This window comes from Dermacentor albipictus, chromosome 4 (genome assembly GCF_038994185.2).
Source record: "Dermacentor albipictus isolate Rhodes 1998 colony chromosome 4, USDA_Dalb.pri_finalv2, whole genome shotgun sequence".
NCBI lineage: Eukaryota > Metazoa > Arthropoda > Arachnida > Ixodida > Ixodidae > Dermacentor > Dermacentor albipictus.
Window position 1 is genome coordinate 117,567,466 of NC_091824.1, and position 24,479 is coordinate 117,591,944.

At 40.0% G+C, this 24,479-nt stretch overlaps 1 protein-coding gene across 1 annotated transcript; it reads right to left on the bottom strand.

Moving 5' to 3' along the window:
• Positions 1–214: 214 nt before the first annotated feature.
• Positions 215–23,373, bottom strand: Dnz1 (DNZDHHC/NEW1 zinc finger protein 11). The gene is made up of 8 exons (XM_065447631.1): positions 23,029–23,373; positions 22,301–22,463; positions 21,667–21,773; positions 20,476–20,537; positions 20,280–20,376; positions 17,087–17,159; positions 12,997–13,105; positions 215–10,837 (listed from the first exon to the last, which is right to left on the bottom strand). The coding sequence occupies exons 1-8, from the start codon at positions 23,145–23,147 to the stop codon at positions 10,764–10,766; spliced, it is 804 nt and encodes a 267-aa protein (XP_065303703.1). The 5' UTR covers positions 23,148–23,373; the 3' UTR covers positions 215–10,763.
• Positions 23,374–24,479: the final 1,106 nt, after the last annotated feature.

Sequence of the window (24,479 nt, forward strand, 5' to 3'; positions counted from 1 at the left end):
AGCGCATGTCTTTCAATAAAATTACAGGCGATTTTCCCTGATAGAAGCGCAAATTCCCCGAGTTTTCCCTGAGCTTTTCTAGACTACTCAAAATCCCTGAGAATTCCTGGTTTTCACAGTTTTCCCGGTTGGTAGACACCCTGGACCTTCTGCTAACTAGAAGAATACCACAGTTGATGGGCAACAGCAGAGACAGTTTATGATACAAATGAACTACAAAAAAAAGAAAACTTTATTACCAACAATCGGGTGACACAGTGCAGGATCACGAGTGCACTACAAAATCAAGCATGCATTAGGCATGCTTGATCTTGTACCGCAACAACATCCACAACATACTTGTGACAGGAACATCTGATGTCTCGGGAAAGAGTTCAGGTGAACATTAAACAAACAGAGCAGAGGTTTAAGTGACAATATTTTTGGCAACACATCAGTAGTGGTGGCGGATGTCAGGAACCGAGACACTATTTATGAACAAATTCACTAAAGCTCAGCCACTGACTTTTTATAAATTCCTGCACTGCATAGCAATGCATTTTGCCAGACCTCATGAGTTCATTCTTTCTTTTTTTTGAAGAACTGCTCAAAGTTGCCGCTAAGTGCAAGATTTTTAACAAATGTGATATGGCTTTGTACTATGCATTGACGGGCTTCAATGTTGCAGTTTCAACATGCCCCATAAAGTTAGTTGAGAAAATGGTCAGCTTTAGTCATTCAATTCATAAATAGCTATTGCACAATTCATGTATGCTACTGTGAATTAGTTATAAAAAAAAGCCTAAAAGTATTTTCATCTCTGCAGCAGTGTGTTTCATAATTAAAACCTTCCCGAAACACATGGCATAAGAAAGCTGCGAGTACAAAATACAGAAAAATGCAATTACACGAACAAATAACACAAAGAGCTAGAATGTTTGTTGCCTACTGCCCACCTTACACATAAAAGCAAGTGAGATCAGAGCAGCTTAATAGGTAAATCAAAATACCTGAAACTCACTCATATGCAATTTTATTATTCAGACATACTTCAGTGCTAATACTCAAGCAATGCCGGTGACAGCCACTCAAGCATTAGTATTTTTCCCAACACTGTATGCCTGCATAATAACATGTTCGCAAATTCATTGAAAATAAAGAAATTTCATCAGGAACAAGTCTGCCTCATGTTCTGGCCGGCCACAAGGGAGTTGCAGCTAGGTGTGAAATGTGCATCCGACATGCAAAAAATGAAATCTGCGCCTAGTGCCACTGCAGTTCTGGCGATGATGAATTGCAGCTTTTTCCCGAGTTTTGACAACATCAAAGCAAGCAACATGATAAAAGCTCCTCCCTTTGACAAAGCAGACAGAGCATATACAATGACTTTGCACACGGAAGAGGCTGCAGCTGTAATATTCTATCAATCCACTGCCTCTCTGCTGCTTTAGGACGTTTCTAATGCGGCCGAATTTAAGAACCCAGAAGAATTTGCCAACAAAGAACAAATACAGCAGAAGTAAGATAAAGAAAGACTATTTCAACAGACTCAAATTACACCTAATGTGCACATGCCTTCAAGCCACATTCATACAACCCAACAAGATGTAATTTACCCAAGAGTAAATTACATCTTTTTTAATTGAAATGTAAAAATTAGAAATTAAAGGAAAATGAAAGTGGATGAAAACACAGCTTACCACAGGTGGAATCACATCCGAAGTTTTTGCATTGCAAATGCAATGGTCTCACCAATTGAGCTACCGCGATGCCATTTTCCCATCCACTTTCTTGGAAGCTACATAAAGCGCATGACGTCACTGATGTTATTACAGTGTTAAAATAATTTTCAAGAATTAACAGCACATAAAAGCAGCAGCTATGAGTATGCTCAAAATCAGTCACTTTATTTTCTTCCAATAAAAGTTTTTTTCTGTATTCACCTGAGCCGCATGACATCTAGGATGCCTTTTTGATATTACTGCTGTCACGCAAGACGACAGCCTTCATCTGAGTTTGCTCTCTTTTGCAACTATGCTAGGTCACGGAAGTGGTTAAATCATGTTGCGTAACTGAATATGAATGACATCATGCTGTTGAGTATATAAACTCAAGTAAGAAAGACTAATGGTTAAGCTAGGTAAGCAGATATCTGCAGAAATTCTGGCTTTCCACATCTGCAACATCCTCTGCTGGGCACCAAGATGTCATTGCATCTTGGAAGGATATGGTATTGAGGCTCCTTAATGACAATCTTCGAAAGAAATTAACAAAACATCAAAGGGCACATTTCAAATGAGATTACAGAAGAGCTGTACAAAATTACAGCTGTCCCACAAGACCATACCCCATATTGCTCCCTGGCAAAGAAATGTTCAACAGGCTGCACACCAATTTACACTACACAACACTACAACAAACTCAATGGCAATTTGCAAGAAAATACAAGGTTAAGATAGATTTGAAAGATTTGTACATACTTTTTGGTTCTAGCACTCAGAACAACAGTGGCACAGATAAAACGCACACTACTAATTCCACTGCACTCGTACATTCACAAACAAGAACATGAATATAAAATGTTTTGTGGAATATTAACACAGGTGGAATTCTTTTCTGGAGAACATTTTAATAGGGTTACTAAAATCAACATAAAGGATCATCACCGGTGTCCTTTTCAGTGATTAACTCTTTCCCCACACAATAACACATTGAAATAGATTACTCGATAATATAGCCAAGTCTTTACATTGCACAATCTTTTGTGATAAACTAAACTCTTACATCCTCTTGCTCTAAAATTTGTCTATTATTGTATGTATGCATACCAGTGCTGTTTTATTTTTGCTCCATTATCTTGTGTTTAAAGATTGCTCTGATCATTCCTTGTTTTTTTTCCTTTGTAGTTACATTGTCCTGCATTGTTCTTTTCTGTATTACCTTCCGCTTTTTTTCTATCACATGTGTGAAATTAGCACTTCATTGCAACACTCTACTATGTACTACACTCCATGCTGTGTTCATTGAAGTTTAAAAATTACACCAAAATCTACTTACTTTGCACATCATGGGATGACATATATGTGACATATTAGCTTTTCTTGCTTTTCTTTTGTGTATGTGTTTCCACTGTTTATTTGGATTGTTCTACATAAAATGGCTTGGAGCATCCTACCTTCAATTTTCTTGAAATGTTTTCTATTCACTTAGTTCTCTTATATACACTTAAAGGTTCGCACATTGCTTTCTTTTTTAGCATGTATCTTAATGTATACCTTGTACCCTCAAACACACTTTCATTTAACAAGTGCAACGCTATAGCTAGAAAGTTGCCTATTTTTGCTTTATGTCTGTATTGTTGATATGCTTTCATAATTTATTTAGATAAGTTCTCCTTTCTTGCACTACCATATCATTGTACCAGCCCCTCCTAACCCAATGCCTAAAATAAAGGCCCGCAAAGTAGTTTGAATAAATAAAAATATATCAGCTGTCTCATTTCCTCTTCCTGCTCTTTGTTCCTGAAATTACGGTGTGCCACACACTTGCGTGCCCCTCTTATCCTTACAGAAAAATAAATGAAGTGAAATATTATCAGCCTAGTTTTACAGGCTGCTGTTATACTGCAGTCAACAAAATATAAAAATGATGTACGAAATTCCCCAACTGGAGAACTCACTGGTGCAAAACGCAAACCAGAAAAATAAAAGAAGCCTAGCTCAAGCTTATCACCGGTTCCCTGTGGCACGCACAACTCTTTCAAAGTATAAAGAAAGGTTAGCTCCCCCGTGTTCACCCTATGTTCACCTTCCCTGCAGATTCTGGATGCAAGTAAGTTACAAGAAGGAAGGGAATAAATGAATTTGAGGCAATACCATAGTTTATAGCCATCAAACACAGTGTGTCACAAAACAGTGAGAGCACTCCAATGCTTCTTCGAAAACACAGGCATGTCTGATGAATATTTACTGCACAGGACCATGTGTAATTGTGTCCCATTTATACGTTAGTGTCAAAAATACTTGTGCACCTCCAGCATATGAGGACTTTGAGGCATAGCGCAAATAAGATGAGATGAAGAGGCACAGAAAAAACACCCACACACTGCTAACTTTCAACAATAGACTTAATTCAGCGATGAGCAGCACATATATCCTCCCCTAGGCACTTTACTGGACATGTGCTCCAAAAATGTCAGCAAACGTAAAAAACACAAAACGCGCAATAACAGCAGGCTCGTGGTATGCATTTATGACATGCACAAAAATTTTAATTCTTTTCTTTTTGATAAAGCAATGAAAGGTTTGCTGACGCAGGTGTCACCATACATGGCTATGTATTGTCCTTCAATGATTACCGTGTGCTTCAATGATTACCCTAGTCATTCCATTTGTGCTCTTGCCCAGAATAACAGTTTCGCTAAAGAGGGGTCAGCAGGTGCACTTATTGCAGTGAATTTCAAGGAAACCATTGGGTTAGTATGTTTCTCCGTGTTTTTTCTCACAGTTTGTTTCATTAGTATGCTCTGGCCTAGTTTACCAGCAACGACTGCTAAACCTGTTTGGTGCATAAAAAGCAGCCCTAATATTGCCACATTGTGAAATTTTCTTCAGGTTGTGTGACACATGGTGAATATGAAGGCTGACGGCTACCCTTTTCTTGTCAGAAATAGAGCGCACTTGTGCATCATCTTTTGCTCGAACCTGCTTAAGTAGTTCTGCTACTGAGATCATGATATGATATGAGTATCGGGAGTCATAGACACTTCACCTGTTGCCAGAACGTTAAGTGTACCAGATGATCACATGATTCTTTTTTCAATGTATTACTAAGGTGCAATTTTACTATTCCCCTCTTGACAAGTTTAGAATGTGCTGAATTAAATGGGAGGAGTGGATTGTTAGTCTGAGGATGATAAGACCAGCACATGTGATCATCAGTTAAAACTTGTAAGTCTAGTTGTAAGTCTAAACACAGGACGACACCATCACATGGCATTTCAAACATAGTTACAAGCGGATTTGGACACTCATGTATGACAGATCGAACAATGGCAGACGGCTTTTTTTTAGCTATGTTAGACAGAGCCCTTGAGGGAAGGTTGAAAGATTTGTCAAGTGTGTAAAATATTTTGCTACGTGGACAATTTTTTAATATTTATTGACAGCACTTCTGAACATTTCAACCATGAGTTTGCAAAGTGTGCGACTAAGAGCGCAAATGAAATGACTAGGTTAATCATTGAAGCACAATACATAGCCATGTATGGTGATGCAAGCGCCAGCAAACCTTCTATCGCTCTTTCAACAAAAGAATCGGAATTTTTGTCCATGTCATAAATGCATACCACAAGCTTGCTGTTGTCATGCGTGTTATGCGCTTTTTAGGTTAGCTGACATTTTTTTAAGGACGTATCCAGCAACGCGCCTAGAGGAGCATATATGTACTGCTCATCTCAGAATTAAATCTACTCGTGAAAGTTAGCACTGCGTGTTTTTTCAGTGCCTCATCGTCCCATATTATTTGCACTATGCCGATGGCCATCAATATCCCATAGGCAGCCAAGGATTTAATATTCATGATTTAGGTAAAGCAATTTATTATACTTGAACAGTCTCACAATGTTCTCATGTTTTTTAAGATGATGTGCAATGCTCTATTACACCTTGTACCATCACCATCTGCTAATGTACTTAGTTCCTGCGTTTCAGTAGTCATTATCATGGTGAGCAAGGTGCAATCATCTTTCAGTTGATTCTCATTTACAAGTTCCTCGGTCATTTAGAAGTCCATTTGTAAACTGCATTACATGTATCAAGTATAAGCCTGCCTCTTCTTTTTCATTTTCAACTAAACCAACTCCATGCAACCTTTTACACTTCATTTAAATATAAGGAAATATTTGGTATTTGGTCAAATATTTAAAGGTTTCTTTCTTTTTTTTGAATGTTTGCATTTGATTCAATTACTGCTAATTATCAGGCTTTGTTACACATATCAGAACAAACTTAATTTAGTAATAAAGCTTGGTTTCTACTTCACAAAACATTTGTAATTTTGCAAGTGCAGCCTGAAGGAACCAGTTGAAGATGCCAAAAAGTTTCATATTAAATGCCTGAGGAAATGTGCAGCTTTCAGTTACACACAGACTCGACAGTGTACTGATGCACCCACACGAAATGCATGTTAGGTATCATGGTAAGAATGCTATGTAAAGTGCCAAATAGAAACCTATGTGAAATCAAATTATGTGAAAACTGCTGTCGTCATGTAAATTGACTAGAACCATGTACCAGGGACTACAATTCAGTTAATTGGGCAAGTAACTTATCCTACAAATAGTCAAGTAATCATGAAATAGATTATGCATGTGGCATAAAACCACCGGTCATAATTTCTCTGGCCAAGCCATGCACAAATAAATTACAACATAAGTAAATGTCAACATAACAACATCCCAAGATTGAAATACTTACAGCTAAAATCAGCATGGTATTTTGCCAAATAGTAAGCATACTTAAAAACTCAGAAATAGACACTTTCCAAATTTTCCAAATTCTGCCATTTGCCTACCACATTTCCAAACAAATTGGCGAGGTGTGCACTGTTTTCTTAGAAAGGCAGGTGATCTTTAAAATAATCAGTTACACAGCATTCCAACTTTTCTGCTCATAAAACAAAAATTTAATCCCCAAGAATAAAGCTCAATGCACAAGACACCATAGCTGTTGTGTTTCTGTTTATTTACTCTACTGCTAAGGAAAGAATTCCTAACATTATATATGCTTGCACATTAGGAAATGGCTCAATTTCGACAACTCACCCTGCCACAATAGTGTACAAAACTTTAGTTCCAGAAATATTGTGAAATGCTCATTTCTGTTCATTTTGTGAGCAATTTCATGCATCAATCACACACCTACCTGTATGGCCATTTTTTTTCGAAACCTAACTATGACGTAAATGCAACTTCACCATGTGCACAATGTGATGAAAATTTTAAAGTGTCAAAGTGAAAAAAAAGTGTATGTGAAGTGTGGGAAGTCGGTCATGTGGTAAAGGTACATAGGTATATATACATCCATAGCATAGAAGCTGGCATTTTCATTATCTTGCAGCCTTAAACCAGCCTCTCCTATGCTGATCCGTTGGCAGCTGTAGTCAGCACAACAGCAATGCTAGGACTAGCTGCTTCGATATACGCTACCAAGCTTCCTGCTGTTTGGTGACGTCTTTTTCATTGAAAGAAGTCACTGACTGCTGTCTACAATGGTGTCAACCCTGCCTTTGAAATACTCTCCGCTAGCTTCAAAGTGCACAAATTACGGCAATTGTTAAGCTTTGCATAAAGCTATCTCCCAAAAGTCAGCTTCCCCACACTACTTCAGTGTTACATGATGAAACATATGTAATGTATTGCGGTGAAGTATACCAAGAGTAGAAAGGGGCCACTAACTCGAGACATATATATTCCTGAAGTACACATGTGTGCACCCACCGTCTCCTGTCACAGTATGAGCACCGATACACCTAACAGTTGTATCTGCAGGTCATCATAGCTATTTAACATGTGCTTGTGGCAATTTGAGCCCTTGCAGGCAGTAAAAGGCATGCATTAATTTTTCAGATGTTTTCATGGCTCCTACGGTGCCCAAAAAATCAGACGTCGCCAGCACATAAAAGACAACTCGCTAGACTCAACTAGCATATGTGGCAGCTGGCCGGCAAACTTTCTGTTATGGGAGAGCAACTATGGACTGTCTGTACTAGCTTTGCACCTTAAAATTTTCTTATAGTAAAGATTAAGCGTCCAAGCTCTTGTTTTCACTTGACAGTAGGACTCATGTTCGTTAAAAACAAAGCAAAAGTGCTGACCATATATTACAGGTCAGGAGAGCTACAACTGATGGCATCAATGGAACCAAATCAACATTTTCTCTTTGCTGCCAACAATTGCACATGCATCGATAGCTTTGTGAAAAAATTCACCGACGGTTACAATACTTCGTAATGTGAAATTTAAGCGCAGCTTATACGTGTTTTCATTTCACGATATATTGGCTGGCGTGGACAATCTGTCTTGTGTGGCACGTTGCCAATGGAGCAAAGTGTGGTGGGACTGCCTCGCCAATCGGGAGATCATGCAAGGCAGTGCGTGAGTGACGCATGGGCACAATTCGCAGCATCCACTGCAGACAGGCCTTTGCTCATGCAACGCTTTGTTTCCATATATGGAATCGATGGACACACTCGTCGCATGCCTTATCAATGGCGTCATCAGTGAACAGACGATGGAAGCTATTCCAGCACCATCCCGTAGCGATCGTCACCACAGAACACATTTTGCGTAGCACTACTACTTTTCTTCTCACGCTTTTGCCACACCCTCCTCCTCCATTTTCCTTCTCACATCCTTTTCGCTATTGCTGTCTTTCATTCCCCGCTGTTCTCTGCATTCACTTTTTCATCTTTCACTGTGCTTGTTCGCTTAGTTACGCCGAGGACGCCAACACTTGATACAGGAACAGGCTTTTAAGAGCTGCACTCTAAAATGAAGAAAGCCTGACATATGTTCGTAAAGTTAATAGTTTAAATTCTGTAATTATGAACCACCTGTACTTGTCACATTATGACTCCTGTTCACCTTATGATGTGAGAAATTTGAATTCACCAACATGTGCACACCTTACAAGTAATGCCCATGCCTTGGAAACATACTTCTACAACAGGTGCAAAATTTCATCTTCATGGTATCGGCTACAACAATAAAAGGCTTTGTGAACTGTGTATCAGACCAGATGTTTATGTATTAGCAATGAAGAACACCAAGAAAATAAAGAGGGTGTAGGAGGCAGAGCAGAGCTAGCGTCGATCGTGGTCGGAAGGTTGACACGTTAGGTGTCATTATTAATGATAATGTGCCTAATGCCATAAAAGTGCAATGAGCTCTAACTTAAAAACCACCATGCTCATACTCGGCACATGCTGAGCATAGACACGACATTTTTACAAGGTGTGCAAGAGTAATGATGCTTATTAAGAGCATTTATTGAAAGTGAACTGCGAAACAAGACTCCACTTTGAGATTTCTTATGTTCAGCAGGAACACAGCTAAACAATTTATTGTACAACAGAATTTTTAAGTGGAGTTACCAGTACAATTAATCAAGAATGTGAAGGAGCACCTCAAGTGTTTGAGTTGCATGCAGCCTAGTTGGTACAGCACCGAAGGCAATGTTTGGCACAAAAGCCTTGAGACAAGCACATAAAAAGATAGACAAAACAGCATAAACTTTTTGTTATACGTTGGTGTTTGTGTGCCTTCTCTATATACTATCCTTGTCTCAGGGTTCTGTGCTGAACATCAGTTTCTGAGTTATTAAACTCTTTTATGAGGAAAAGATGCCCTAAAACTGGGTTTACATTACTGGGAGTGGTTGAGACTGCTGAGGCTGTTACACCATAAACCAGTGCTCACTCAAAGTCAAAGGGCATTAAAGAAGTCTTGGAGAAGCTGCATTTGGCAAAGTATCTACATTAGAGATGATAGAGGAGTCGAGTGAAACGCTGTGTTTCCAGAGAACAGGTAGAGCTGCCTAAAAGTTACCAAAAGAAAAGGTAAATGCTTGGCAATGGCTGATACTGTATAGCATACTAAATTTTGCAGGACAAGCACTTAACACAAAACTCCTATTACCAGTTCAGCATATAAAATTTTTTCCTAGCAAAGGTTCCACTAAAACAATGTTCGAAACCTGCTAGAATACACCGGACATTTTTTTGAATCAGTTAAAATTTACTGGAAAGACTTTTACTGTAAACCTACTACACACCAAAAATCTATATTAGTTGTTGACATTTGTGGGGAAACCAAATTTCCACTAAATCTAGCAGGAAATTCACTGAAATGGCATCAAAGAAGAGCAATCAGTGTTAAACATTTCTTCTGTTTACCATAGGAGCAGCTAAAAACAATATTCCAAATTGCCACGCTGAATTGGTATCCACAAATGAAGGACACATTAGGAAATTCGGTTAATCAGCATGCATATGTAAGCTTCGTAAACAGTGAGCAAGTTGATAAACAGAGCATCAAACCACTTATTGTACCTCGGCATTTTCTGCTCCTTTCATGAGAAGGAATGGAATGCATACGAGAGCACTCATTAAATTATCATACACGCAGCATTCAATCAAAATCATCATCATCATCATCATAATCTTCCTATAGTTATGTCTACCGCAAGACGAAGGCCTCTCCCAGCAACCCTGTCTTGAAACCCCAGTCTTGTGCTAGCTGATTCCAAATTGCGCCTGTGAATTTCCTAAATTCACCACCCCACCTAGTTTTCTGCCATCCCTGACTGCACTTCCCTTCCCTTGGCACCCATTCTGTAATCCTAATGGTCCCCGTGTTACCTGCCCTACGCATTACATTACATCAAAATTATATGTGTCTGCAAATTCCTCATTGTTCTTAACAATAACAAAATATGACATGTGTCAAAAACTGCCGCGTGTTTGTAGGTTTTAAAGTCCAGTGGTGAGAACCAGACCGTCAAAACAGTAAAACTATTTCAAAGCGATTATTGTAAACTGACGGGCTACCCATGTTCAATAAAGTACTGCAATAGCAAACACATGTGCTACACTTAGTACTTATGCGATCAACACAATCCAACAAAAAAAACAGTCGGGAACATGGGACAGTTGAAGATGAGACACTATTTCACAGTTCACACATAAATAACTGCACGTCACCGGATACTCCACTGAGAAAGGCATCACACATCATATGACACGGCGTCGAGATTCGTGGGTGCAGAATCGCAAGGGAACAGCCACAGGAAGGGGGTCCCTACAAACAGATGATGAAACATGAAACCACTATGGCTAGGAACCAGACAGAACAAACTTAAAATTTTTTAAAATAAAGAACAGATTACAATAAATATTTGTCAATACTAATACTAGTTCAGTTATAATTCAATACTAATTCAGTCGAGTTGACTCTGAAGTGTGTGCCTACATTATATTCATATATTATTCTCCATGAGCAATAAAGCATCAATTGAACATTTGCATGTCTTTTGAAGAGACAGCACAAACTCTGTCGTTAACACATACTGGACTGAATATTTTTTACAACAAGGTCACAGTCTATTCCCATAAATAATTTTAATATATATGAACTATCAGTGCTGACAAAATAATCACCTGCAGCCAAGTGCACCACCTATGGGAGCCTTTAACCACTGCCCCCATTACACTCCGTGAAATCAGTAGCAGTTATTAAAATCTTTCATATCACTACAGGCCATGTTTTAAAAACAAGAGCACACCAGGTCAAATACACACCCCAAGAAAAGGTCCTCTTTTTATTAACAGTGTGGCAGCCAAGAGACTTCTAAGCTTGATTGGAAACTGGAAACTACACATTTAGGCAAAAAGCCTAGATAGTGAGACAGGGAAGACAAGGAGGCATTTTGGCTAATATAATTTGCAGATTTCATCTGCTGCAGCAGTCTCCACCTAGAAGCTGTGGAAGTTGATGTTATGCAAAGCATTTTACTCATAGTTGGCTATCTAGCTTTGTTCGAGGTTCTTCAAAAGGTCGCCAACATGTTTGTGTAAAGCATGCAATTGTGTGTGTGTGACATGAGCAAGACAATGACGACGATAAAATGACGGAAGCAGCATAGCGACAGTTTTGCTGTTGCTCGAGAGATGTAACGCTATGACCTTCTGTTACAACCTGGGCTCATCCTAAATGCGATACAATATCCCACAGCGTTCGCACAGAAGCATGCATGCACACAGTGTCTTCGTAGCGTTGTCTGCTACAAAGAAAGAACTGGGGAATGTGAGCCGATCGAGACAGTGGGTGCAATCGAACACAGCATCTCAAAGCGCTAGCTGCCACAAGGCAAGAATTAGAGAACCTGGCACTCTGGCACTCGTGACGCACGGAAAAGACAGCGGTCGGTCTGTGCCTGTCATCTCAAAAGGCTAGTTGGCATGGGCATGAGAGAGGCATGTGCGAGATCACGGCCGAATAATTACAGCATGGGGCGGCTATGCTGGGAGTCAAAGGCTCGATCCCATTACCAAACAAACATGAAATTTTATTTTATTGAAAAAGCTCAAAATAAGGCAAGACAGGAAGCTACTTACATACCTTGGCACTAAAGTTTGTGGGATGAGCCAATGAATGCTTCATATTAAAAGCTATCTATGCATCCGGTCTGCAGAGTGAATATCACTACTCCTGCATTGTTTCACAGATTTCAAAATAACCTTTGCTTTGCCTACCCAAATGGACTTCTGTGCTACCCCCAATTCCCTCTCACATAAATCAAATATTAATTGATATTTCCCATTCAAATTATTGTGCCATAACCTATATTAAAATGCATAGTTGACCAGAAAACAGATGCATCTACAGAGTTCAGTGCCTCATGTCATGTCCTGTTTCATGAGTAGTAGTATCACCCTCCAAACAGCTAGCTCGAACTGGTTAAAGGTGACCAATAAAATGATTTGACCGTGATAAATTTAAGCAAAGTGTTGATTTAACTATTGTTTAAGTAACATGAGTGCACTACAAAATTTGTCCTGACTGCATCTATTGGTAGGCTTAACAAAGCCCTTATCGCACATCAATTTTTTAAATGAAAAAAATATTTAGAAAAATTACACAAGCTCTGGTTTGTTTAAGTGACAAATGACTAACAGTCTTAAGAGTATAGCAAGTAGTATAAGCTATATTTCTAGTTTTTTTTAAACAGAATAGCTTTCTTTGGCTCTTTCAGTCGTTTTTGTGGTTGTTCGGTGGTTGAGTAATGGTCAGTGGTCAAACTTGGCAAGAAAAACATTCTCTCCTATCTCTCACTAGTTCATTCGTTCAGGCTATTTCCTTACATTGACAATCACCATCAATGGTTCTTGCACAAATTTTTGTTTCTCCAGAGAAATCAATTTAAGATTACAAAACAAAAATGCACTTAGCGCACTCACCACGACCACAAACTTCGCTCATAAGAGCCATTTTTGGCTTTCTTGCCCGGAAAGGTCCTTTCTTCTGTATTTGCTCGACAGCCGTTTCATCGGAAAGAATTGCCTGGAACTGAGAAATTGTAATTGTTAGAACAAAATCTGAATTCAGAACGTCTGAATAGTTCTGAAAAACAATGTCTCAATTTTACTGCCCAAGAGTAACAAAGGCCCCGTTTGAAGGCAAAGACATTCACAGGCACCTTATCTATGGCCAGTTCTCACTGGAAGGTTTGTAACAGCGCACCCAAGACAAGGACAACAGAAGGAATAAAACGACGACAACTTCTGTTGTCCTTGTCATGGGTGCGCTGTTACAAACCTTACCATGAATCCCAACCAACTGGCCCAACTTGCCGTTCTGGCTGACTGGAAGATTTGGATGCGGATGGCACAGGTAGATCTGCAAGGTAAGTCCCAAAGCCCATGACAAATTTCTGATGAAGTGTGGCCAGGAAAAGCTGATAAGAAACTCCCTACAAGCTCATAAAAACACAGCTTGAACCTCTTCCCAAGGCATACAGACCCCACTTGTGTTTGTTAATGACTCATGTTGCTTAGTGTGCCACTAGAGCCACTAGAGACGGCACAGTGGAAGGCTGAAATGCTTCAGGTTAATTTTGGTCAATGTGGAGTTGTTAAAGGTTCACTAAAATCACGGAACATAAGTGCTTTTCCATTCTGCCTCCATCAAACTGTGGCCACCAAGACCAGCAGTCTAACCCTCATACTCACATTCTCAGCATCAAGATACAATAAGTCACTAAGCTACTGCCACTAGCGTACATTTATAAGCTGGTGGCAGCTTCCCACTTCCCAATGAGCAGTTTCAGTCCTTTGATCATGAAAGAGTGGCAATGTTATAGAGTCAAACAAAATTATAAGGAACCCAAGTTGCGCTATACATCAAACTTGCAAAACTTAGTGGTATTCATGTCAAATAAATATATTAAAAGGAACTTGACTTTGCATATACTTTCAAACTCCAAGCACCTAATACCTGCACTGCAGAACCACCTGCAGTGACTCTCCTTTCTTTGTGCATATTCTTTGCAAGCATTCTTTAGCACATAACCAAGGGGTAGAGTACAATACAAAACGCATAACCAAACACAGAGATATAGATTGTACCAGGTTGCTAAATTACTTACACGTGCTGCTGTGAGAATTAGGTCACCATGGGGTGTTTCAGCACCGCAGCCTTTTCAGCAGCTTTGTTTTATCGTATATAACGAACTCATCATAAGTGTTCATAAAAGTAAATTTGTTATACCCTGGTTCAGATATATCCCCAGAAGTGGGGTAGCAGATTACCTAACCTTGTTACATTCACCATAAAACTTTTCTCATAAGGTTGCAGCACTGATACAAAGAATACTTTTTTATAAATGTTAGGATCAGTAACAACAAAAAGAGATTCCTTATTTTTATGTATTCTTGTTTACATTTATTGTTACTATTGTAATTACTTATGTTTTGAATATATTGTTTCAGCTAAGATATATACAGTCTACAATCGTTACAATGAACCAGAATGCACAGACTTTCGGATATAAAGGACCATATTTCAACCTTAGTTTGCCCTACCTATCTTATTATTGCAACAAAGTTCGCTTTTAACGGACTGTGCTACAACGCACTATTGGCTACAGAAGACAAAATCAGGGGCAATTTTTGTCAAAATCAGGTGCATAGAACGGACTTTTGCTGTGTTGTGTCTACACGGGCTTACAACTGACTTGCGAGGGTCAGCCGACGATCGCGGCTCAATATTAAGCACGTGAGGGAGGGAGGCCGTCTTCTTCTGCACATGAGGCACGGGGGTGTGGGGGTTAGAGGGGGTAGTTCTACTCCGGCGGCTGCTGCATATGGCACGGCCACACGGGCGCCACATCTTGAAAGCGGTCTGCAATGTGGAGAAAGTGCACGCTCGTGCGGGTGCCGTATCTTGAAAGCAAGCTGCGATGTCGACAAAGTACACCCAATGCCAGTGGCTTCGTATGCACTGTGCTTTCAACGTTTAGTTCGCGTTAAAGCGAGAGACAGCACGAAGGTCAATTCGCTCGCTGCTGCTACAGCGCTTCTGCCCTCCAACGTTTTGACAGCAATTTTTCGCAGTCATCAAGCAAGATGTGTTCATGTTTACCTGTGCACGCGCAACGCTGTGCTTGTTAATTTAGTTAGGAAGCAAATGTTTACAACTTAACACGGCCGATAAAAATTGCTATCCTTACTTCACATAGCTGTCTACTAATTTGCTATCGCAATCGATGCTTCGTCTCTTGAATAAAACTGCGACTTCTATTTTTTTTTACTTTAGACGTTCGTGACTCACTCTTTGCAGTAACATTGTTACACATCACAACCACAGTTTCGGAAGTGAGGCATTTCAGATATTACAGACGTCGGATAAAACGGACATCTTTTGTCGGTTTATCAGGGTCCGTTGTAACGAGAGTCGACTGTAGTATATTTTTTACTCTGTGAATTACTGCAATAATGATGCAAAATGTGTACTGTTTTATTATTGTCTGCCTCACTTCCCCTTATGTAATGTCCACTCAAGGGCCCCTAACATAAATTTATTATCATTATGATGAAATTTTTACTCCAATGAAATTATGAGTGGATGATACAACACCAAAATTAGCTCAAAGTTTTACATTCCAACTGAATACCAGCCGTTTCGACTAAGATGAACTAGTCCTTAAAAGCTGTGCGTAAAAGACAGAACTGCGACACATCATTGGCCCCAGGAAACAAAACAAAAGATTTAGCCATGATCTTTAATTATGTGTTTGATTGGCTAATAGTAATACTGAAAAGACTTTTGAAATAATCTACTCAAGAAAATCTTGCATTTTTGTGGAACTGAAGCTAGTTGCTGCTCAAGGTATGTGCCATTAGTAAGTATCCCAAAACTAGCACAAGTTTTGAGATACCCCTCCATAAACTTCTGGTACAAAACGAATTGGCATTTTATTTCGCATACCTTTTGTGGCCTGCATACAGCAAAAAAATACCTAACGAGTTATGTGGAATGCATCACAGGCTTAAAAGCACTCCACTGTCATTCCCTAGATACATGCAAGTAAAACATGAATGATATGAATTTCATGGCACTTAAAAAAAATATTTGTACAATGTAATGTTCAGATAATTCAGAAAAAACAATCGCAACACCAAAGTGATGGTAAGACATTCTTGATTATTTATTGGGGGTAACATTTGGTTGAAAAACTCCTTGATAAGCTTTCTGAACCTTTATTGCCTTTAAGGCGCCCCGCGACTTCTGCAAGGCTACCGCGCCCGTGCACGGAGAATATATAACGCCAACGAGGAATCTGCCATGCGAGTGTTTGCCGAGGAGAGGGGACAGGCTGAAAAGCTGGCTCGCAGCTTCAGTAAGCACGAGGCCGCTGTCGTCGCTGCTAGGCCACCACGGCATCAAACAAAAATAACACTTTTGTCGCGCGAAGTGAATAAATACTGCATGTTTTTTTTTCCCTTTCATCGCACTCTCTCTGAGTTCAGTTTTTGACAGGTAAGTGGGTGATCTTATGCTCGATTTCATGCTATTTCGGTTAAGCAGTACTACCGTTTAGTACGTACTTTTTCCGAGCTCCGGTAAACTACGGTTTAACGAGGTTTCAGTGTATCAAGATTCTGGGAAAAAGCACAGGTTGCACAAGAAGGCTGGTAAAAGCATTTTTCACAAAGAAAAATATCACGTCTGACATTTTGCACTAAGATGTGAGCGAAATCTGTTTGTCTGTATGGCAGAGAGGAAAAATTTTGTTTTGGCATGCTATGATGTCACAGGCTGCAGCACTTCTACACTAAGGTTTTCAGATAAACCTCACACATGAAATCAATATCATCCATACATTTTTTTTTCTTAATAAAAGCACAGATTTATGAGTAGGAAAACATTGCAACAGCAACAAGACTAATTCTAGCATTTAGTCAAAGAGTGCAGCACAATTTTCATTCGCCTCAGGAACTAATGTTCAGCATGTCTCACGCTAACTTTTGGCTCAACGTTGGTTCTTACCTGGTCACAAATGATTGCAATCACAAAGATCCCAAAAAGAATGCTTTCCACCAGGAGGCAGACGGAATGAATCCTGTTGCATGCAATGACAAAAGAGGAGGACATATAAGACAACACACCCATCGGCAGTGTACTTTGAGAATGATATTAAATTGCGCATACAAAAACCATTCCTCAAAGTTCAAAATGAAGCATTAACACTATAGAAACACCAACATATTCATTGCATTCCTTTTTAGAATGCTTTGTGAGCAATTGCTCATCATAAATCACAACACATAATATGCCAATGTAAAATTATTTAATTTACAGCACCTTCTACAATGAGGTTTCAGTTTCTTTAATGGGACATTAAAGAGAAACACTGCATTAGTTTAGATTGTTAAAGTATTATTTCCAAACTTTAATAACTTTGCCATAATAGCTTATTAAGTAAAAAATTAACAACAAATTTAAATTTTTTTCAATTTTGCGGCATAACCCAAGGGCCAGTTGTTTAGTGTGACGTCACGAATTTCGAAGTACTTCCCTGTATTTGGTTGGGTAAAAGTTCTTGAAAATTATCAGGTTCAGTGTTTGGCATCCATTTTTAAGCAGTTTAACTAGACCAGAGCAGACGTCGCCAAAATCTATGGCGTCATGACGAACTGGTGCAGGAGCCTCAAGGTGACCAACACCACCAGTCTTTCGTTATCGCAACTCTTCTAGCACCCCAAGCCTCATCTCACAGTAAGTGAGGCTTTTTTTTTTATTATAGTACACTGTAATTTAGTAATACTGCTTGAATAATTTTCTTGTTAGTGCCCCTTTAACATAAAAGCCACAGAAAATTAGCATCCCACCCCAGTGATGATGAACCAACAGTACATTTTCAACCTTTTCCCATTTGTACAGACCCAATGCTGAAACCTAAGGCAATCTAGGCAGTAAATGTACTACTGCACAAAAGTACCGCATTTAGTACAAAGTAGAATGGTTATTGTTGTGCAGCTATCACTGCACGGTTGCATCAGTATACTTTTGCACATGCTCCAGTCATCTGAAGTTCACTGGACACATACAGGAAACATAGCTAGTTGCTCAAATGTGTTTCTTCTTTCTTTATTTATTTTTTTCCAGAGGTTTCTATACAATTTCCTTGGAAAGGCTGGGTGTAGCAACATTTGCGATGCAACTTGTGCAGGTGTGCTCTTCGGTCTCACAATCTGTTTGCACAGGCTCATGCATTCAGTCAAGGCACATATATGTGTGCAAAGAGCTCAGCAGTGTCCATGACAGCAAGCTTTGAAAGTTAGAGTTTGTGGTATCAATAGAGCCCAATTACGACAATACTGAAATGCATGCAGCATCTCACTGTAGACAACAATTTGCTCAACTTGAAGAAATATCACAGTGAACATGTGACCTTCAGAAAATGAAACCAGGATTGTCTTGCAGGGCAGCATGGAATTTTTACTGATTAGGGTGTCATGGCATGGCAACACAGCAGCCATGAGAAACACCTTACTGGAGGGCTCTGGATTATTTTAGTCCATCTGGGGTTCCTTACCACATATGCAAATGTTAAAGTAGCCACGACATGACGACATGGTCGTGCAACTATTTGCAATTTATCATTCGAACTGACAGTAAAGTGGCCAATATGTTTAAACCCACAATACTGTGCTCACAGCATACATTCTAACCAGGAATTTCAAATTAAAATTGCTGCTTCTAAGCCCTTCCAACCGACATTGACAACCATTTTCGCATCACTTGTGTGTCATCAAGAAGTGCAAGGCCAGTGCTGTGTTATCTGCTCCAAAAACCACCTGTGCACCGTACTGCCATGATGCATGCCCACAGCTGTGCTAATGCTCCAGCAGAAACCTTCCCTTGAAAGTGAGCAACAGCTCCTCGATTCTTTGCACAGCGCATTGTGCCTACAATTCTTTCATTCGCAATATAAGAACAGCACAAACCAGAGAATGGCTACAGGAACTATCACAGGCTGACCATCCCGGCACACATGCAAAAAAAAAAAAAACCACACATGGCAACCATGACAAATTCTCAGCTCCTGCCAATCACTTCCAACGCTTGCAGTACCCAAAAGCATGGCTTTCGAGATTGACTTCATTTCCTCCAAGGAAGCAGTTGCTGGGGGTGCGATTTCACCTCATTACCCATTAGCGTTGCCGGACTGCTGTACAATTTAACAGCGTTGTAAAAATAAATTTCTACCACAGTGAATGCACTGACATTTTGTCAGGTTGCTGTGGGACGCTTGCATTTAAACATGCAACTCTTAATTCAAGCCAAAAGTTTGATTTCATGGCTCTTTATTACAATATCACTTTCGCACTCCACACTCATCGAAACGCAGCTGCTTTAGCAAGGGAACAAGCATTATACTCAGCAGCATGATGCCATAACCACTGAGCCACTATGGCAGGTTAATTTATAGAAATAAAGCATTGCCTTTCTTAAGGCTTATACCTTATGCCCTATGACTGCTTGCAACAGTGACAAAATGAAACTGCCAAGTAGAATGTACCACTGCTTTGTAACGACAGTGCACTACTATTATTGAAATTGGCTGTTGGTGCTTGAAAGGCAAGTGAAGGTAGTATACAAATATTACAAGGACATTAATGCTTTACCATCCTACTTTTCCAAAAGAGGTAAACTTAAACATACTTTCTTTTTTATTCTGGCAAAGTCTTTCCACACAAGGATCGCATAGCGAAGAGCCGTGCGAATGAAGAGCCAGAACTTATGTAAATGACCAAAGCTTAAGAATAGCAAAAGAACAGAAAAGGAAGCTAGGGACCATGAAAGATGCTATGGACTGGAGAATGATAGATGCAACATTAACCCTACCAGGTAGCAATTAACTTGGTCAATTGAAAATTTAGTTTCTCTACATTTAATGCCATTTTCAGAATCATTTAAATCTTAAAACAGACCACAGCAGCACAGATTAGGAATTTTCAAGTCGCCAGCGAGTTTTGTCAAGTTTACAGAATGTGGACTCCATGCAAGATTTCTCTACAGTAATGTCAGACATGAAAACATCAACTATTTCACGTTTAGCATAGCTAGAATGCACCTATCCACCTACTTGAAATATATGCCCCTTATTACAGTGTGTTCCAATGCAATAAAAGTTAGCAAACATCGCCTTATTGCAAAAGACAAATATGATACTTACACTCGGTTTTGCTTGTAAGCAGGGCTATGAACACAGTTTGCACATTCCAGGTTCCATGACACAGCCACTAATACAATTATGTACAAGCACCCCAGCCCTGTAAAGTGCAAGCACGAGTTTCAGTACGCATTATATAAGTATAGTAATTTTCAGTGAAGATCACACATCAAGAATCGACACAAATGGTCGCCCTTACCAACATACAGGAGAAACTGAATAAAATACTTCTGGTTCTGTTCTCCAACACAGTTGTTGATCCTGTGAACATAAAATTAAGTATGATGAAATGACATTGCAAGGATTAAAAGAACAAATTGATTTTCCATTGATATTCTAAGTGGCATCAAAAGGGAAATCAGAAAATTAATGTCCTCATTGCATAGTTTTCATGGGAATGCAATGTCACAATTGTCAAATGCAGTTATAATTAAACATTTTTGTACAGAAGTGTTTTGAACCTACAAAATCCTTCATTGTACAGCTTGCTTTGTCATAAAGCACGAGCCCAGTACTGACACAATAGAATAGGCTGAGCCCAATCAGAAAAAGAAAACTTTTACTTAACCTAAATTGAATAAATACTTAGAGAAAGAAATGAACAACATGCTAGCCCGCTCACTAAGGGGATAAAAGCAGTGGTGGCAAGCCCTCACAAGTTTGTCATGTCATCAGCTTCTGAATTAATCGCTGTAAAATGGCCTGCTGTGCATGCAATATTCCTCAGTGTGCTTGCCCTTGAGTTCAGAGAATTCGCCAGTGTTGGTTTCCATGATTCGTTCCTACAGCTTGCTTACTTGGCTCTGACACCCAAGTGGAAGCACGAAGATCGCTGTGCCTATATTTGTTCTATTTAGCGGCAGGCTATGATAATGCTGCTCGTTAAAGTACTTCGGCATTTGGTCGGCTGTTTGTTTGCTTTTTTTATTCGGCATATGGACAGGGCTAACATAGCCACTGTGGAGTCGAGACATTCCCACGTGGTCCTTGTTGTGGTGTGAAGTCGGCACTCTTTATTGTGCGCCGCAGCGCAATGGTGGCTGCGTAGGGCAGTGGCAATGCCAGTCTGAGTGTTTGTTGTAAATAACAAATCCGCTGTGTCAGGTAAACCTAAATTCCTTCATTGTAGTGGTACACAGAGTGGAGGTGTTGGCAATACATATAAAAAGGAATTTGGCCAATACAACTGGAATCTTTCCTCATACAGGTGACTTCCTTGTAGAAGTGTTTGTTGCAGAAGTTCTCCACTATTTCAAGCATCAAGGGAACTCACACTTATTGAATTCGCCTATGGCTCCCATATTTCCTATGGCACTGTAAATTTTCTCTAAGGAATTAGGAAAATGCTGCTATAAAAGGCACATAATGAAGTCAGCAATGTTTAACACACCAGGGACAATGGTGGTCCATCCTGCGAATGCATCGTTGGCATATTCTGCAGTGATGCGCGCGTGGCGGCCTGTATGTTTCACAGCGAGAGCATATAGTCCAGTCGCCCTGCCCAGTGAGAAAAAAAAGAAAGTGAGAACACTTTGTTGAGCATGAAAACCAGCATGACAACTGTAGAAAACCGATGAATGTTCGAAAGTACATTTTTTTCTTTAAAGGGATTCCGAAATGACCCCTCGTAAGTTTTGTCTCTCATGCACAAAGAAGACACAATAGCTTTACTCGATCAATGTCATGAGGCATAATGCATGAGCCAATGATAACTACAGTAATTCGTTAGGTTAGTGTTAAAGTGAAGTTAAGAACTAGCGAGTTGTTTTGATGGTGGCATGCAATAGCATGATCTTCGGCAGCACGCAGGGTAGTGTATGCCATTATTCTTTGATAGTGTGGCCAAACGTGAAACAGGCCAGTAATATATAATCCCAGTGAATTCTTGTTAATGTCACTTGCTGGAATCTTAGTTAAGCCAAAATTCAAAGAGGTGGCATTAACTATATATATTCATGCACCGTATATACTCAAGGTGCCAGGGAAAGGGAATTATGGTATGGTTCAGTAGCTGCAACCCTCACCTTGTCATCTATAGGCTTGTTAGCCCTCAGCGCATCCGAAAAATCTAGGTTCGTCTGAGGTAGAGGGACTGTTCCTGGGTCTGAGAATACTGCCCTCGTGTGTGCCATCAGCGTCAGGAACACGATGATGTTGAAGCACACCACATTAAATGCACCCCAAAGACTGCAAGAGAGTTTCACATATCAAATAACAAATAAAACCAGAACACGACGACGGTTACCAGATTACAGATCATTCGGGCAGAGATTCAGCACGGTTTAGCGGTGCCGTTACGAAGCGGTCATGACCATAAAGAACCCGCGGGCTAAATGCACGAGTCACAGTAACGTATTCAGACAACTGCTTTCGTTGCCAAAGAAGCGGCGCTCCGCGAACGCTACACATGTGCTGAGAATAAACCTTGTGGCAGAGTTTATTTAAATATAGAGAAGCAGAACGGGCGACTGTGATCAGAAGCGTCAGATGAATTTCATGCACTGTCAAGTGACATATGCACCGACCTAGCAATTCAACTTCGCTCATACGTATTGCATTTCATGGACATTGCCATTTCATGCTTAAGATCGGCACATCTGCACCAATTTTAGAAGTGTTACATAGAGCTGCCATAAACATAAAGCTGATTTCGCTAGTTTCATGTCTGATTCCGAAAGCGTAGAGCGGGTACTTTATTCATGGCTCACGTCGTCAGTACAAAAATTTGCGAGACCAACGCTTGCATACGCACCTTGTGTACATCGTCGGAATGACCATCCACTCGACAATGGCATAATCAGCGTAAATAATTGATCCATAAGTGGAGCACACGCAAAGCAAGCCACAGATATCGTAACGCCACACTACCATCGTTATGAAGGCAACATGTCAACACCTTCAGCTGCTTTACGAAAGATTCATATTTCTATTAGGCGGTTCGTTGACACCCCTTAGTACTCAACGATATGCTTGCATTTCTAACGATTCCCCTTGTTTCTCACGATCATCGTAACAATACAATACTCGTCGCCAATGCTAATATTTATGACACCTGCGGACCTACGTATCGCCAAATTCGCGTCGTACAAGCGGTCGCGCCCCCTGGCTTTCTTGCTAAGAAACGCCCACTTATAGTTCTAATTTCCGGCACACCTTATGCTTCAGCGCTGCAACGACATTTAGTAGTTTCGGTTTCGGACCCTACGTTTCTCGCACAGAGGTTTCTGGTAGGACTTCGTCTTTTATTCTATATTGTATATTCAGTACTGCGTTTACAGTTATACCCTTAATTGTGCCACATACGTTTTACTGCAGCGGTGTGTATTTCTACATCGTCAATGCTGTCGCATTTGTTGGCCTGAGCTGGTTATATGAACGTAGTCATGCCATGTGCGCTCACTTGTGACTCGTCCAGATAACGGATTTTTAGACACTAAGGATGCGGCTTTTAGGGGTCTAGAACAGAAACTTAAAGCCTCACTTTAGGCGCGATAGTGGCCGAAACAAGCACTATAACATTGTTCTCCAGCGAAAAGTCTCCTGATTTATCTGACCAAGAACCACGCCCCGCTGCTACCTGAGCACACAAAGGGCCGTTTTAGTTTCCTTTTTTTTTTTGTCAGTCCACATCGAATAGCCAACTTGTCTAATACATTTGTTCTGACACAATGCATGGGCAGGTAGTGTATGTCTAATAGCCAAACTTTTCTGCTTACAATGACGTATGAAGTGCAGAAACCACGGGAAGCACAAAATACACCAAGAAAGCTGCTAAACAGTTCATGAGAAAAACTAAAATCTATAATTGATTGAAATGCATGGATTGAAATCAACAAATGCACCCATTAAGAAAAGAAGCGTTGAAGAGTGTACGCTTCCAAATATTCGAAAATGTTTTAAGAAAAGTAACACATGATTATCCTCTCTAGGTGTCGGTTTTCAAGATTTCGCCTCTCTCAGTCAGAAAAAGAAAAAGAGGACTCAGCATCAACAAAGGTGAATGGAGCGCTTTTGCTTTTCTATATGTTTGACGGCTTCGCGTACTCTGGGATTCTTGAATGTCCGCGTGTAAGAACCTCTCAAATTTCTTTGAGGAGAAAAATCCATCTTCCTTTTTTAAGATTAGTTTAAGAATAGTTAAGACTAGTTTTGCTCAAAGTTTTTCTACAGCTACTGCAACGCAAAAGGGATGAAATTAATTGA

What these genes read in the sequence shown, in the direction of transcription:
- Dnz1 (XM_065447631.1), bottom strand. Translation starts at nt 23,147, where the DNA reads ATGGTAGTGTGGCGTTACGATATCTGTGGCTTGCTTTGCGTGTGCTCC. An exon ending in TCAGTTTCTCCTGTATGTTG is followed by an intron (nt 20,377 to 20,475) that starts GTAAGGGCGACC and finishes TGCACTTTACAG; the next exon opens with GGCTGGGGTGCTTGTACATA. An exon ending in GAGCGAAGTTTGTGGTCGTG is followed by an intron (nt 10,838 to 12,996) that starts GTGAGTGCGCTA and finishes ATCTGTTTGTAG; the next exon opens with GGACCCCCTTCCTGTGGCTG.